General features: G+C 44.6%; 1 protein-coding gene across 1 annotated transcript in view; it reads left to right on the top strand.

Moving 5' to 3' along the window:
* rabggtb (Rab geranylgeranyltransferase subunit beta) overlaps positions 1-14,615 on the top strand; it is a 55,979-nt gene that overhangs the window by 26,893 nt on the left and 14,471 nt on the right. Inside the window, exon 4 of the mRNA XM_048539702.2 lies at positions 6,575-6,680. Coding sequence (XP_048395659.2) covers positions 6,575-6,680 — 106 coding nt within the window. The remainder of the gene's footprint in view (positions 1-6,574; positions 6,681-14,615) is intronic.

Raw genomic sequence — 14,615 nt, 5'->3', positions numbered from 1 at the left:
CAAATTGTTGCTTGCTAGATGATTATAAATCCTATCTCTTAAAATCCTTCCAAAACTTTTCCTACAACAGATGTAAGGCTCACAGGTCTATAATTACCTCGGTCATCCCTACTGCCCTTCTTGAACAAGGGCACAACATTTGCAATCCTCCAGTCCTCTGGTACTAAACCTGTGGACAATGAGGACTCAAAGATCAAGGCCAAAAGCTCCGCCGTCTCCTCCCTCGCTTCCCAGAGAATCCTCAGAAAAATCCCATCCAGCCCAGGGGATTTATCTATCTTCACATCTTCTAGAATTGATAACACCTCCTCCTTACTAATCTTAATTCTTTCAATTCTAGTAGCCCGTAACTCAGTCATTGCTACAATATTCTCCTGCTAAATAATCATTTAGCACTTCTACAATCTCCACACACAACTTCCCACTTCTGTCTTTGACTGGCCCTATTCCTACCCTAGTCATCCTCTTATTCCTTACATACCTATAGAAAGCTTTAGGGTTCTCCTTTATTCTACCTGCTAATGTCTGCTCATGTCCCCTCCTTGCTCTTCTTAACTCTCTCTTTAAATCCTTCCTAGCTAATCTGTAACTCTCCATCGCCTCATCTGAACCATCTCGTCTCATCGTCACATAAGCCTCCCTCTTCCGCTTAACAAGAGATACAATTTCTTTGGTAAACCACGGTTCCCTTACCTTATCACTTCCCCCCTGCCTGACAGGGACATACCTATCAAGGACACGCAATATCGGTTCCTTAAACCAGCTCCACATTTCAATTATCCCCATCCCCTGCATTTTGCTAACCCATTCTATGCCTCCTAAATCTTGCCTAATCTCATTATAATTGCCCTTCCCCCATCTATAACTCTTGCCCTGTGGCATGTTCCTATCCCTTAAATCGATTCAAATCCTGCCACAGCAGAATGTGACATTTGAATTTAGCGAGTTTTGAGAAGATTTGTAGCTCAGGTTGAGGTTCTGGATGTGAGTTTGCTCGCTGAGCCAGAAGGTTCGTTTTCAGACATTTTGTCACCATTCTAGGTAACATCATCAGTGAGCCTCCGACATTTGAATTTCATAAAAGGTCTAGAATTACAAGTCTAATGAATCAATTTTATTGTTGCGTTGGAAAAACCCATCTGGTTCACTAATGTTATGGAGTCATACAGCATAGAACAGATCCTTCGTCCATACCGACCAAGTTGCCCAAACTAAATGAATTCAGTTTGCCTGTGTTTGGCCCATGTTTCTCCAAACCCTTCCTGATCATGTGCCTGTCCAAATGTCTTTTAAATGTTGTCACTTTACCTGCATCCATCACTTCCTCTGGCAGTTCATCCCACATACGAGCCACCCTCTGTTTTAAAAAGTTGCGCGTCAGGTCCCTTTTAAGTCTCTCCTGTCACCTTAAGATTATGCCCTCTTGTTTTGGACACTTCAATCCCAGGGAAGGAACTAGCCATCTTTACTTTGTCTGGTCTACATGTGACTCCAAACTCACAGCAACATGATTGACTCTTTACTGCCTTCAATTAGAGATGGTAATAAATGCTAGCCTACTCAATGAGACCCTCAGTTGGTGAACGCTGTCTGCTCATGTACTGTATGTACATGATTCTCTTTTGGCGGTTATTGCGGGGGCGGGGTGTGAGGGATGAATTGTGGGAAATGTGGGAGACAGGGTTGAGGGCGTTCTTGACCACTGCGGGGTGGATGTTGCGGCCCTTGGAAGAACGAGGACATCTGGGATGTACGGGAGTGGAATTCTTATCCTGGGAGCAGATGCGGTGGAGGCGAAGGAATAGGGGATGGAATTTTTGCAGGAAGGTGGGGGGGAGGAGGTGTTTTCTGAGTAGCTGTGGGAGTCGGTGGGCTTGAAATGGACATCGGTTTCTAGGTGGTTGCCTGGGATGGAGACAGAGGGGTCCAGGAAGGTGAGGGATGTGTTGGAGATGGTCCAGGTGAACTTGAGGTTGTGGTAGAAGGTGTTAGTGAAGTGGATGAACTGTTCGAGCTCCTCTTGGGAGCACGAGGCAGCGCCGATACAATCATCAATGTAACGGAGGAAGAGGTGGGGTTTAGGGCCAGTGTAGATGCGGAAGAGGGACTGTTCCACGTAGCCTACAACCACGGCCACCCCCTTTGTCTGTAGGAAGTGGGAGGAATCGAAAGAGAAGTTGTTGAGGGTGAGGACGGGTTCGGCTAGGCAGATGAGGGTGTCAGTGGAGGGGGACTAGTCGGGTCTGTGGATCAGGAAGAAGCAGAGGGCCTTTAGGCCATCTGCATGGGGCATGCAGATGTATAGGGACTGGATGTCCATAGTGAAAATGAGGTGTTGGGGATGGGAGCATTGGAAGTTCTGGAGGAGGTGGAGGGTGTGGGTGGTGTCACGGATGTAGGTAGGGAGTTCCTGGAACATGGGGGAGAAAATGGAGTCCAGATGGGTGGAGATGAGTTCAGTGAGGCAGGAGCAGGTGGAGACAGTGGGTCGACCAGGGCAGGCAGGTTTGTAGATTTTGGGAAGGAGATAGAAGCTGGCGGTGTGGGGTTGGAGGACAATGAGGTTGGAGGCTGTGGGTGGGAGGTCACCTGAGGTGATGAGGTTGTGAATCCCCCTAGTCCTCACATACCAGCCCAGCAACCTCCGGATACAACGCATCATCCTCCGACACTTCCGTCATCTAAAATCCGACCCCACCACTAAAGATATTTTTCCATCCCCACCCTTGTCTGCCTTCGGAGAGACCACTCTGTCCGGGACTCCCTTATCCGCTCCACACTCCCCTCCAACCCCATCACACCTGGCACCTTACCCTGCAACCACAGGAAGTGCTACACTTGCCCCCACACCACCTCCCTCACCCTCGTCCCAGGCCCCAAGATGACCTTGCGCATCAGGCAGAGGTTCACCTGCATATCCGCCAATGTGGTATGCTGTATCCACTGTACCCGGTGTGGCTTCCATTGTGGCAGTGCCACAATGATGTCACCCGAAAGTTGCAGGAACAGCAACTCGTATTCTGCTTGGGAACCCTGCAGCCCAATGGTATCAATGTGGATTTCACAAGCTTCAAAATCTCCCCTCCCACCCACTGCATCCCAAAACCAGCCCAGCTCGTCCCCGGCTCAAACGTCAGCTTTTGTGCTCCTAAGATGCTGCTTGGCCTGCTGTGTTCATCCAGCTTCACACTTCGTTATCTCGGATTCTCCAACATCTGCAGTTCCCATTATCTCCGCCCACTCCACAAAGTTGTCCAGTGTCTCTTTGGAGTTCCACGACTGTCCTCGCAGTGTACAGTTCTTCCAAGTTTCTGTCACTTGCATACCAAGATGCATATCATTAGACATATTAGGAAAAGCAAGGGCCCCAATACCAACCCATAAGGCTATAAGATGTCGGAGCAGAATTAGGCCACTTGGCTGGCTGATTGAGTCTGCTCCACCGTTCGATCATGACTGATATGTTTCTCAGGTCCTTTCTCCTGTTTCTCCCTGTAACCCTTGAACCCCTTATCATTCATCAACTTACCTATCACTGTCTTAAATACACAAAATGACTTGTCTCCATAGTAATGAGTTCCCCAGATTCACCACCCTCTGGCTAAAGGAATTCCTCATTATCTAAAAGGTCATTCCTTCACTCACTGTACACTCGGGTCCTATTCTCTCCTACCAGTGGAAATACCTTCTCCACATCCACTCTCTGCAGACCCCTCAGCATTCTGTAAGTTTTCATGAGATTTCCCCCCTCATCCTTCTAAACTGCATCGACGGTTGACCCAGAGACCTCAACCCTGCCTCATATAACAAGCTCTTCATACTCAGGATCATTCCTGTAAATCTTCTCTGGGCCCCCTCCATTGCCAGTATGCCCTTACTTAAATACAGGGTTCAAAACTACTCACAATATTCCAAATGCAGTCTGACCAGAGTCTTCAACAGCCTCAGGAGTACATCTCTGCTCTTGTCTAACATTTGCATTCCAAACTGCCAACTGAACCTACGTTAATCTTAAGTGAATCTGGAACTAGGACTCCCAAGTCCATTTGTGCTTAAGATTTCCAAAGCCTTTCCTGGTTCAGAAAATATTGGATGCCTCTATTCTTTCTACCTCACAATTTTCCGCATTGTATTCTATCTGCCTCACAGTTTCCCACATTGTATTACATCTGCCACTCCTGCAGCCTCCTTGCTTCCTCAAAACTACTTGCCCCTCCACTTATCTTTGTGTCACCTGCAAACTCAGCAACAATGCCCTCTGTTCCTTCATCCAGATGGTTAATGTGTAAGGTGAATAGTTGTGGTCCCAACACAGACCCCAGTGGAACTCAACAAGTCACGAGCTCCCATTCTGAAAATGACCCCTTTATCCCCACACTCTGCCAGTCAGCCAATCCTCTATCCATGTCAGTACTTGCCCCTAACACTACAGGCTGTTGTCTTATTTAGTAGCCTCAGGAGGCACCTTGTCAATCCAGATTGATGACTTTCACTGGCTCTTTTTTATCTAATTTGCTTGCTACCACCTCAACAAATTATAACGAATAAGTTAGACATAATGACCCCTTGATAAACTATATTATCACATACTTCCAAGTAATTTGCAATCTCATCTTTGATATGGCCACTAAAATCTCACCAACAACTGAGTTCAGGCTGACTGGCCTGTAATTTCCTATCTTCTTAAACAGGGGTTTACATTAGCCATTTTCTAGTCCTCTGGGACCCTCCCTGACTCCAGTGATTCCTGAAAGATCACCAATGCCTCCACAATCTCCTCCGCTGTCTCCATCAGAACCTGGTCTGTGTGATTTATCCACCTTCAGATCTTTCAGTTTCCCCAGCACCAAAGTCTTTCCAATCCTCCGGGTACCTACTAATTTTCTCCACATTGCATGTTTTTTTTTGCTTTTATGCTGTCCCTGTCTTGCCTTGTGAGGCATGGCTGCCTCGTCCTCCCCTTAGTATGTTTCTTCTTCCTTTGGATGAATTTCTAGTATACCTCTGAACCTGACGTGTGTCTGTTTCCTGGGGACCTCCAATCCAAACCTATCCTCAGCCTGAAAAATATCCATTGACTTTCTTTATTCATTCACAGACTGAGGGCAAATCTGACCAGGCAGCATTTAATGCCTATCCCTAATTGCCCAGAGGGCAGTTTAGAGTTAACCACATTGCTGTGTGTCTAGAGTCACATGTAGGCCAGACCAGGTAAGGATGGCAGTTTACTTCCCTAACGGGTATTAGTGAACCAGATGGGTTTTTTCGACAATCTACAATAATTTCATGGTCATCATTAGATTCTTAGTTCCAGATATTTATTGAATTCAAATTCCTTCATCTGCCATGGCGGGATTCAAACCTGGGTCCCCAGAACATTCTCTGGGTCACTGGATGAACACTCCAGCAATAATGCCACTAGGCCATTGCCTCCCCAGACTGTTTCCTCTCACTCAGCCAATTTTGTATTGATGTTGCTTCTGTCCTTTTGTACCATAACTTATCACTTCCCTCACGGGTCGGTTATGTGGCACTGTTTCAGACACTTTCCGGCAATCCATGCGAACCATATCAACAACATTATGCTCTTGGACACTTCCTGTTGCCTCTTCAAAAAACTCCAAGTTAGTCATTTTTCCTTGAGAATTTGTGTTAACTGTTCATAATCAACCAGCCTTTTTGCCTTCCCATGAATGCTTTTGGATTCTAGATTCCAGCTTCCTACGCATCCTCTCCCTCTGCTGCACTTCAGTACCAGGCTTTTTAATTATCTAACCCCTGCCCTACAGCTTCTCCCATTGCTTGACTTGCTACTTTACTCTATAAAAAGACTCATGAAAACTTGGCTGTTTGACAGGCTGAGATGATTTGTTTATCTCAAAGGGGAGAATATGTCCCTTTCGATTTCTTTGAAGCTGCTGAGAACATGCACTTTTCCCCCTTTTCAGAAATTTATAAAACCTACTTGTCAAACTAGATACGTTTTTCTCTCAATTATTTGTCTTTTTTTAATTCATTCATGGGATGGAGGCGTTACTGCCAGTCCAGCATTTATTGCCCATCACGTGCATAGAACTGTACAGCGCAGGAATGGGATAACAAGGTGTAGAGCTGGATGAACACAGCAGGTCAAGCAGCATCATAGGAGCAGGCGAGCTGATGTTTCGGGCCTAGATCCTTCTTCTGAAGAAGGGTCTAGGCCCAAAATGTCAGCTCTCCTGCTCCTGTGATGCTGCTCGGCCTGCTGTGTTCATCCAGCTTGTACACCTTGTCATCTCAGATTCTCCAGCATCTGCAGTTCCTACTATCTCTAGCACAGGAATGGACCCTTCAGCTCACAATGTTGTGTTGAACATTATGCCATAGCGGAGTTCGAACAGACTCCACAGAATATTAACTAGGTTTCTGGACTAAAAGTCCAGCCATAAAACCATTAGGTTATCCCTTCCCCTAAGTTTGGTCTCTGACTGTGTCTACCAGAATGTTTTTGTAAGTTTTACTGTGTTAAAAGGCACTGTGAATATGTATGAAAATTTAGTTCTTCTGTATTTATAATGTGTTTCTTTTAATCTAGATCCTTTCTCTCTATGATAGTCTTCGAGTCATTGATGTTAATAAAGTTGTTGAGTATGTTAAAGGCCTCCAACAAGATGATGGTTCCTTTGCTGGTGACAAATGGGGTGAGTTTCTCCTGACACAGGATTTTTATAAATTTTAGTATTCTAAATCAACCCTGCGCTTAGAATTTTTTTTAGTGCATCTGCGTACGTTGATTTTTGGAGTGAATTTGCACAATATTTACAACACAAGACCAGGCTATTTGGCTTAATAGGCTGTTAGAAACATAGAAAATTAGAGCAGGAGTAGGCCATTTAGCCCTTCAAGCTTGCTTTGCCATTCCATTTTGGTCATGGCTGATCATCAAACTCGATAGCCTGTTCCTGCTTTCTTATATCCTTTGATTGCAGAACTGTTACACCCCAGAAGGAAGTCATTTGGTCCATCGTGTCTGCCCTAGCTATTTGAATGAACATTTCACTTGGTGCTATTCTTCTGCCATTCTTCCCTCTAACCCTGTATATTGCTGCTTTTTCCAACAGCAGTCAAATTTCCTTTTGGCTGCCTTGATTGTACCTGCGTCCAGCACAGGCCTGATGCTATAAATGCACAGCATGAAACAATTTTGTTTTCTCACGCCACCTCTTTTGCTTTCAATTACTTTAAATCTGTGCCCTCTTATTCTTGATTGTTTCACGTGTCAGAATAGTTTTTTCTGTATTTACTCTTTCCAGATGCCTCATGATTTTGGAAATTTCTGTCAAATTCATCTCGGCCTTCTGTTCTCCATGATGCATGTTAGGAGCTCTTTGGCGGTGTCAAGAAACATAGCTAGTAAGGAAGTGTAGGACACTGTATGCTTTTTGAACAATTCTGTCTATCTGTCCTGCCTCCTTCAATATCTTATGCACATATTTACCAAGGTGCCTCAGCTGCCACACACCTTTTAAAAATGTAGCCTGTATCTTATATTGTCTCACCATATTTTGGTAGGACAAATGAATCATGTCGTGTTTCTCTTAATTTAACTTCATCTATAACTTATCCACCGATTCCATCAACATCACAATGTCCTTTTGTCTGTGGTCCTCTCTGAGTTGGTTACGGTGTAACATGATTGTGAAGTTACATATAAAGTATAATAAACGTTCCTTTGCTCAGCAGTTATGTCATGGTGTCATTATCCACAAGGTCAACATACAGTCATATAGTGGTTGTGTTACTGTAGTGTCAGTCGAGAGCCATCCATTAGTAATCCAGAGAATGAGTATTCAAATCGCCATGATAGTTTGAGAATTTAAAAAAAAATTCACTTGTGGGACATGGCTGTTGCTGGCTGGACCAGCATTTATTGCCCACACCTACTTGCTCCTTGAGAACGTGAGATACAATCTTGAACCGCTGTTGGTAGCCAACAATGTGTTTAGGGAGGGAATTCCTGGATATTGTCCCAGTGACACTAAAGAGACAGCAATATACTTCATCTTAGGGAGTGGCCTGGAGTGGAAATTACAGTGGGTGGTGTTCCGTTGTATCTGCTACCTTTTATCCTTCCAAATGGTAGCAATGGGTTTGCATAATGCTGTTTAAAGATCTTTGGTGAATTTTGCAGACCATCTTATAGATGGTACACACTGCAGATGGAGGAGTTGTGATGAGGTGACATCTTCCAGTGTGTCGGGTATCACTCAATGAGTGGAGAGTTTGCCCCCGATGCCTGTTGATTCCAGTTTTGTTAGGGCTCCTTATGCCACTCTCAGTTGAATGCAGCCTGGAAGTCAGAGGCTGTCTCCCTTGTCTCACCTCTGGAGTTCAGCTCTTTTGTCGATTATTGAACCAAAGTCGTAATGAAGTCAGGAGCTGTGTGGCCCTGGTGGAACCCAAAATGGGCATCAGCCAACAGAATAACAAAGTGTGAAGCTGGATGAACACAGCAGGCTAAGCAGCATCTCAGGAGCACAAAGGCTGACGTTTTGGGCCTAGACCCTTCATCAGAGATCAGCTCCTGAGATGCTACTTGGCCTGCTGTGTTCATCCAGCTTTACACTTTGTTATCTTGGATTCTCCAGCATCTGCAGTTCCCATTATCTCTGATCAGTGAACAGGATGTTGCTGAGCAGATACTGGTTGATAGCACTGTTGACGATACCCACAAACACTTTACTGATGGAGAAGTAATTGGCTGTGTTGGATTTGTCCTTTTTGTGTATCTGACCCATTTTCCACATTGCTGGGTAGATGCCAGTGTTGCAGCAGTATTAGAATAACTTGATTCAGGGTGTGGCAAGTTTTATATCACAAGTCTAAAGTAGTATTGTTGGAATCCAAGATAACAGAGTGTGGAGCTGGATGAACACAGCAGGCCAAGCAGCATCTCAGGAGCACAAAAGCAGACGTTTCCGGCCTAGAGCCTACATCAGAGTCTCTGATGAAGGGTCTAGGCCCGAAACGTCTGCTTTTGTGCTCCTGAGATGCCGCTTGGCCTGCTGTGTTCATCCAGCTCCACACTTTGTTATCTTGGATTCTCCAGCATCTGCAGTTCCCATTATCACTAGTATTGTTAGAATGTTGGCTCGACCCGTACCCTGTGTGACATCTAGTTTCTCCAGCTATTTTGTGATACTATGAGGAGTGAATCGATTTGGAAGAGGACTGGTATCTGTGATTCTGGTAACCATGGGAAGACGATGGATCATAGAGTTTGCAGTTCTGTCTGAAGATTGTTGAGACTGCTTCAGCTTTATCTTTTGCATTGACGTGCCAGATTTCGCCAGCATTGGGTATGGGGGTATTTGTGGATTTGAGAGACTGCAGACTTTAGGTCGAGTCTATTATTTGTGTGATCTGTATGTAACTTGCTGTTCATGCTGTTTGTGACATAGTCCTGTGTTGTAGCTTCACCAGGTTGACACCTCATCTTTAGGTAACCTGGTGCTGATCCTGGCATGCCCTCCTGCACTTTTCATTGAACCAGTGTTGATCCCTTGGTTTGATGGCGATATTAGAGTGGAGGTATGCAGAGCCAAGAAATTGGAGACTGTGTTAGAGTATGATTCTTCTGGTGCTATTGACTCAAGTGCCTCGTGACGCCCGGTCTTGAGTTGCTAAATCGGTTCAAAATCTATCCCATTTAACACGGTGATAGTGCCGCAGAACCTTGATATATGGTATTATCAATGTGAGGTGAGGATTTTGTTGACATAATTTAAATTCCATTTTAATATAAACTGGACGTAAAATATCTGGTGTCAGTAGAAGTAGCCGTGAAATTTTTGGATTGTCATTGAAGAAAACCCGATTTGGTTTACTGATATTCTCATCCATTAAAAAATCTGCCATTCTTACCTGTTCTGGGCCTTGTATTAATCCAAACCAGCAGTAATGTGATTGAGTGTGATAATGGGAACTGCAGATGCTGGAGAATCCAAGATAATAAAGTGTGAAGCTGGATGAACACTGCAGGCCAAGCAGCATCTCAGGAGCACAAAAGCTGACATTTCGTGCCTAGGCCCTTCATCAGAGAGGGGGATGGGGAGAGGGAACTGGAATAAATATGGAGAGAGGGGGAGGCGGACCGAAGATGGAGAGAAAAGAAGATAGGTGGAGAGGACAGTGTAGGTGAGGAGGTAGGGAGGGGATAGGTCAGTCCAGGGAAGACGGACTGGTCAAGGAGGCAGGATGAGGTGGTAGGTAGGAAATGGAGGTGCGGCTTGAGGTGGGAGGAAGGGATGGGTGAGAGGAAGATCAGGTTAGGGAGGCAGAGACAGGCTGGGCTGGTTTTGGGATGCAGTGGGGGGAGGGGCAAGCTGGGCTGGTTTTGTGATGCAGTTGGGGGAGGGGACGAACTGGGCTGGTTTTGGGATGCAGTGGGGGAAGGGGAGATTTTGAAGCTTGTGAAGTCCACATTGATACCGTTGGGCTGCAGGGTTCCCAAGCGGAATATGAGTTGCTGTTCCTGCAACCTTCGGGTGGCATCATTGTGGCACTGCAGGAGGCCCATGATGGACATGTCGTCTGAGGAATGGGAGGGGGAGTTGAAATGTATCGTGACTGGGAGGTGCAGTTGTTTGTTGCGAACCGAGTGGAGGTGTTCTGCAAAGCGGTCACCAAGCCTCCGCTTGGTTTCCCCAATGTAGAGGGAGCCACACGTGATTGATTCCACTGCTGCCTTTCTGTAGAAGTTGTATCTGCACTTCGACCAGTGGTTCAAGAAGGCCCACTAGCAACAGCACCTCAGGGCAGCTGAGAAAAAATGAAGAATCTGTCTAATAATTCTAACAGATCATTCAGAGTGCAACAGTGCGCATACTATGAAGCTATGGTTTGGGCCAAATCGTTATGGTTTCCAAATAAAGAACTGACCTCTAAAGTTGCTAGGATTTGCAGGGTGTTTGATTACACTGTGGCTGGCAAACGTTTTGATCTCTCTCCAGCCTAGGGTACAAGGTCAGAGCAACCACTGATATTAAAATATCAATGGATTTAGCAGACCCACTGTCCTAGAAGCCAACCAATTTTAGTTTTATTAATTGAATCACAGAATGAATCTGCTATTGGCTACAGTTGCCATTCACTCCATGTCCATGTTCACTCTTTCCAAGCGAAACTTAGCCAATCCCACTGACCTGTCTGTTTTCCAATGCCGTGACGTTTTTCTTTCTGTTTAGATGTTTTCAATTCCTGCTTGAAAGTGCTTGTGTACTACATACTCACATGCCTCCTAACCACATGGTCCATTAAAAAAAGTGTAATGTTGTCATTGTATTTTTTTCTTGCCAGTCACCTTATAACAATGTCTTTTTTTTGACCTTTCATCAATAGAGGGCACACATTTTGGAATTTTTGTTTGTGTTCTCTTCCCTCTGCTCTCACCCCCACCCTCCCCCCCACCCCCATTTTGAATGCCTGTGTCAAATTTTCTTTCAATCTTCTCCATGGAAATTTTCCTCCATATCTCCACTCTATCCACATAGCTGAAGTCCCATATTCCTGAAAGCATGCTTGTCAGCCTTTTCTGCACCCAGCCTAAACTCTCTTTGTTGCTAAGCTCTGTCGCCCAGAATTTGATGCGGTAAATCAGCCAAATAAGAGCTTTGTGGAGGTAAACCTTAACTTCTGTGCTTTCTCTTAAAACACATTTTCAACTTGTTCTACCACCTTGAGCTATGTGTGTGCAATGCAACAGCCCTGTTAGAATTTGAGTGCTTTGTTACATTGCCTCTCACCTTCAGACCAAAGTGAATCACTTCACACTTGCGGGTTTTATATTTCAACTGTCACATGTTTGCCTATATGACCAACTTGTTAAAGTCCTCTTGTAAATTTTGAATTGTACCTGAAGCATGGGTCATTCATGTAGATCTAGAAAATCAGTAGTACTAGTAGTAACCCCCGAGAACCTTACTGTTAACCTATTCAAACATATTCTGACATACAAAGAACAGTACAGCACAGGAGCAGACCCTTCGGCCCTCCAAGCCTGTACCAACATATTTTGCCCTTCCATACTAAAATTGCCTTCACTTACAGGATCCATGTCCCTCTATTCCCTTCCTGTTCATGTATTTGTCCAGGAACTACTTGAATGCTGCTATTGCAACTGCTTCCACCACTTCCTCTGGCAGCATGTTCGAGGCACTCACTGCCCCTTTGTGTGAAAAACTTGCCTCCCACATCTCTTTTAAACTCCCCGCCCCCCCACCTTGAACCTGTGCCCCCTAGTAACTGACTCTTCCGCCCTAGAAAAGCCTCATACTTCCTATTCTATCCATGCTATTCACAATTTTATAAACCTCTATCGGGTGGCCTGTCAACCTCCTGTGTTCCAGTGAAAGCAAACCCAGTCTATCCAACCTTCCTTCAAAGCTAAAATCCCCCATACCAGGCAACATTCTGGTAAACCATGAAGCAGCCACATCCTTCTGGTGAATATGGTGACCCGAACTGTACCCAATATTCCAAGTGTGGCCTAACTAAAGTGCTGCAAATCTGCAGCATAACTTGCCTATCCTTATACTCAATGCCCCTGCCAATGGAGCCAAGCATGCCGTGTGCCTTTTTTTAAACTGCCTTATCTACCTGCACACCCAGATTCCTCTGTATATCAATGCTCTGAACAATTCTGCCATTCGCTGCATAATTTTCGCCTGTACTTGACCTTCCAAAATACATCATCTCACATTTGTCTGGGCTAAGCTACACTCCGTCATTTTTCTGCCTACGCCGCCAATTGATCTATATGTTGCTGTATTCTATGACAGTCACCAGGAAAGTTGAAAGTTGAACTCAGGCCTTCAGCCTTTGAGATAGGGGCACTTCCACTGTGCTACAACAGCACCTGGATTCCATTTAATGTTAGCAGCCAATGCTCTAATGTCCTATTTCACGTCACGTCCAAACTTTCTATGTTTACCTCCGTTCTTGTTGGATCTTTCTGACTATTGTCCTACAGTACCTTGTTATGTCACTGTTTCATCTCTGAAGCTCCAGTTTTGTTTTTCCTACATTTTCTCTTGGTGAGAATATAGTTTGATGGTATCCAAGTTATCTCCTGTTTAAATGCAATTCATTGTTCACTTACAGCTTTGTATGCTAGTCTTTAATTCTACTGGATCATACATTCTTGTCCTAACGAAATTGGCTTTCCACCAATTGAGTTTTTCTTTAGTTTGTTCCTTATGCTTTTCATGGCTAACCTAAACCTTAGGACACTGAATGCTGTCATCTAAAAGTTCTCTGATTCATACTTGACCTATCGCATTCGCCAGGACCTGACCACTGTTTAACTTTGTGCAAAGAGTAAACGCATTGTGTATCAAAGTATCATTATGCCAATGATTGGAGTACAAGAATAAGAAATATTTGCTGCAATCATGTAAGGCTTTGATGAGATTGTACCTGGAGCTGTATGTATGTCATTGGTCGTAAAAGCATTCTATGAACTCCTCACCCAGGCTTGTGCTGCTGCTCAGACTTTTCCGATTTGTATGTTAATTAAAGTCAGCCATGATTATTGCCATCTCTTTATCATAAGCACCTAGTATTTCTTGATATGTACTTTGTTCCACGTTGTGGGCAGTGTTAGGAGGCCTAATTCTCATGAGCCACTTCTTTTCTCTACCAATACTCATGTCTATCTAAACTGATTCTATATCCCGATCACCTGAACCAAAGTCATTGCTATTGTACAAATGCCAGTCCTGTTTAACAGTTCTACCCCTTTGCTTTTAACTAGCTTCCTATTATTTCTTAAATATCATGTAACCCTCAATATTTTTGATGCAGCCCTTGTCATCCTCAAGGTACTTCTGCATACTGGCTACAAGAATCATATTAATTTCCTTTAATGTCCTTCCTATTTCTGCATTTAAAAAGAACAGAACACTGGCCTTGACTTGGCACAGGTGTAGATTGTCCCAATGGAGTCATGAATAAAAGTTAGCCTAATGACCATGTAACCACTGTCAGATGTTGTAACAATCTATTTGGTTCACTAATGTCCCTTAGAGAAGGACATCTGCCATCCTTAACCAGGTTCTGGTCTACATGTGGTTCTTGACCCTCAACTGCCTGCTGGGCAATAAAGAATGGCCTCTAAATGTTGACCAAGCCACCAACGCAGCCCACACCTTGTGAATGAATAAAAAAAAGAAGTTGCACATAACTGTGATAACAATTTAGAGATTATAAACCTTTGCGATTATGATTTTCAATGCCTTGCCTCAGTCTTTGTGCCCTTGATACAGAGCGTTTCTACCCATCTTACTGGTACCTACATAGGTCACAGCCTCTGGAACCTCTCTCCCACTGCAAGTTCTTCTCCAGCCTCAGGTAGATGTCCTGAACCTTGACACTGGACAGCAACACAACCAGCTGGACTCCTGCTCTTTGCCCTCACTTTACTGTCATTTACTACCACTGCATTTCTTGTTGCCCCCTCCACCAGCTGAGAGGCTTCCTGTGTTATGTAGTCAGTTTGCACAGCATCCCTGCAGTCCCACTCTCATCTAAACAGACTGAGAACCTAATCTTAAAAAAAAAACAAGGAACTGCAGTTG

Source organism: Stegostoma tigrinum, chromosome 8 (assembly GCF_030684315.1).
Source record: "Stegostoma tigrinum isolate sSteTig4 chromosome 8, sSteTig4.hap1, whole genome shotgun sequence".
Taxonomy (NCBI): Eukaryota; Metazoa; Chordata; class Chondrichthyes; order Orectolobiformes; family Stegostomatidae; genus Stegostoma; species Stegostoma tigrinum.
This window is presented reverse-complemented; position numbering and strand designations above follow the sequence as displayed.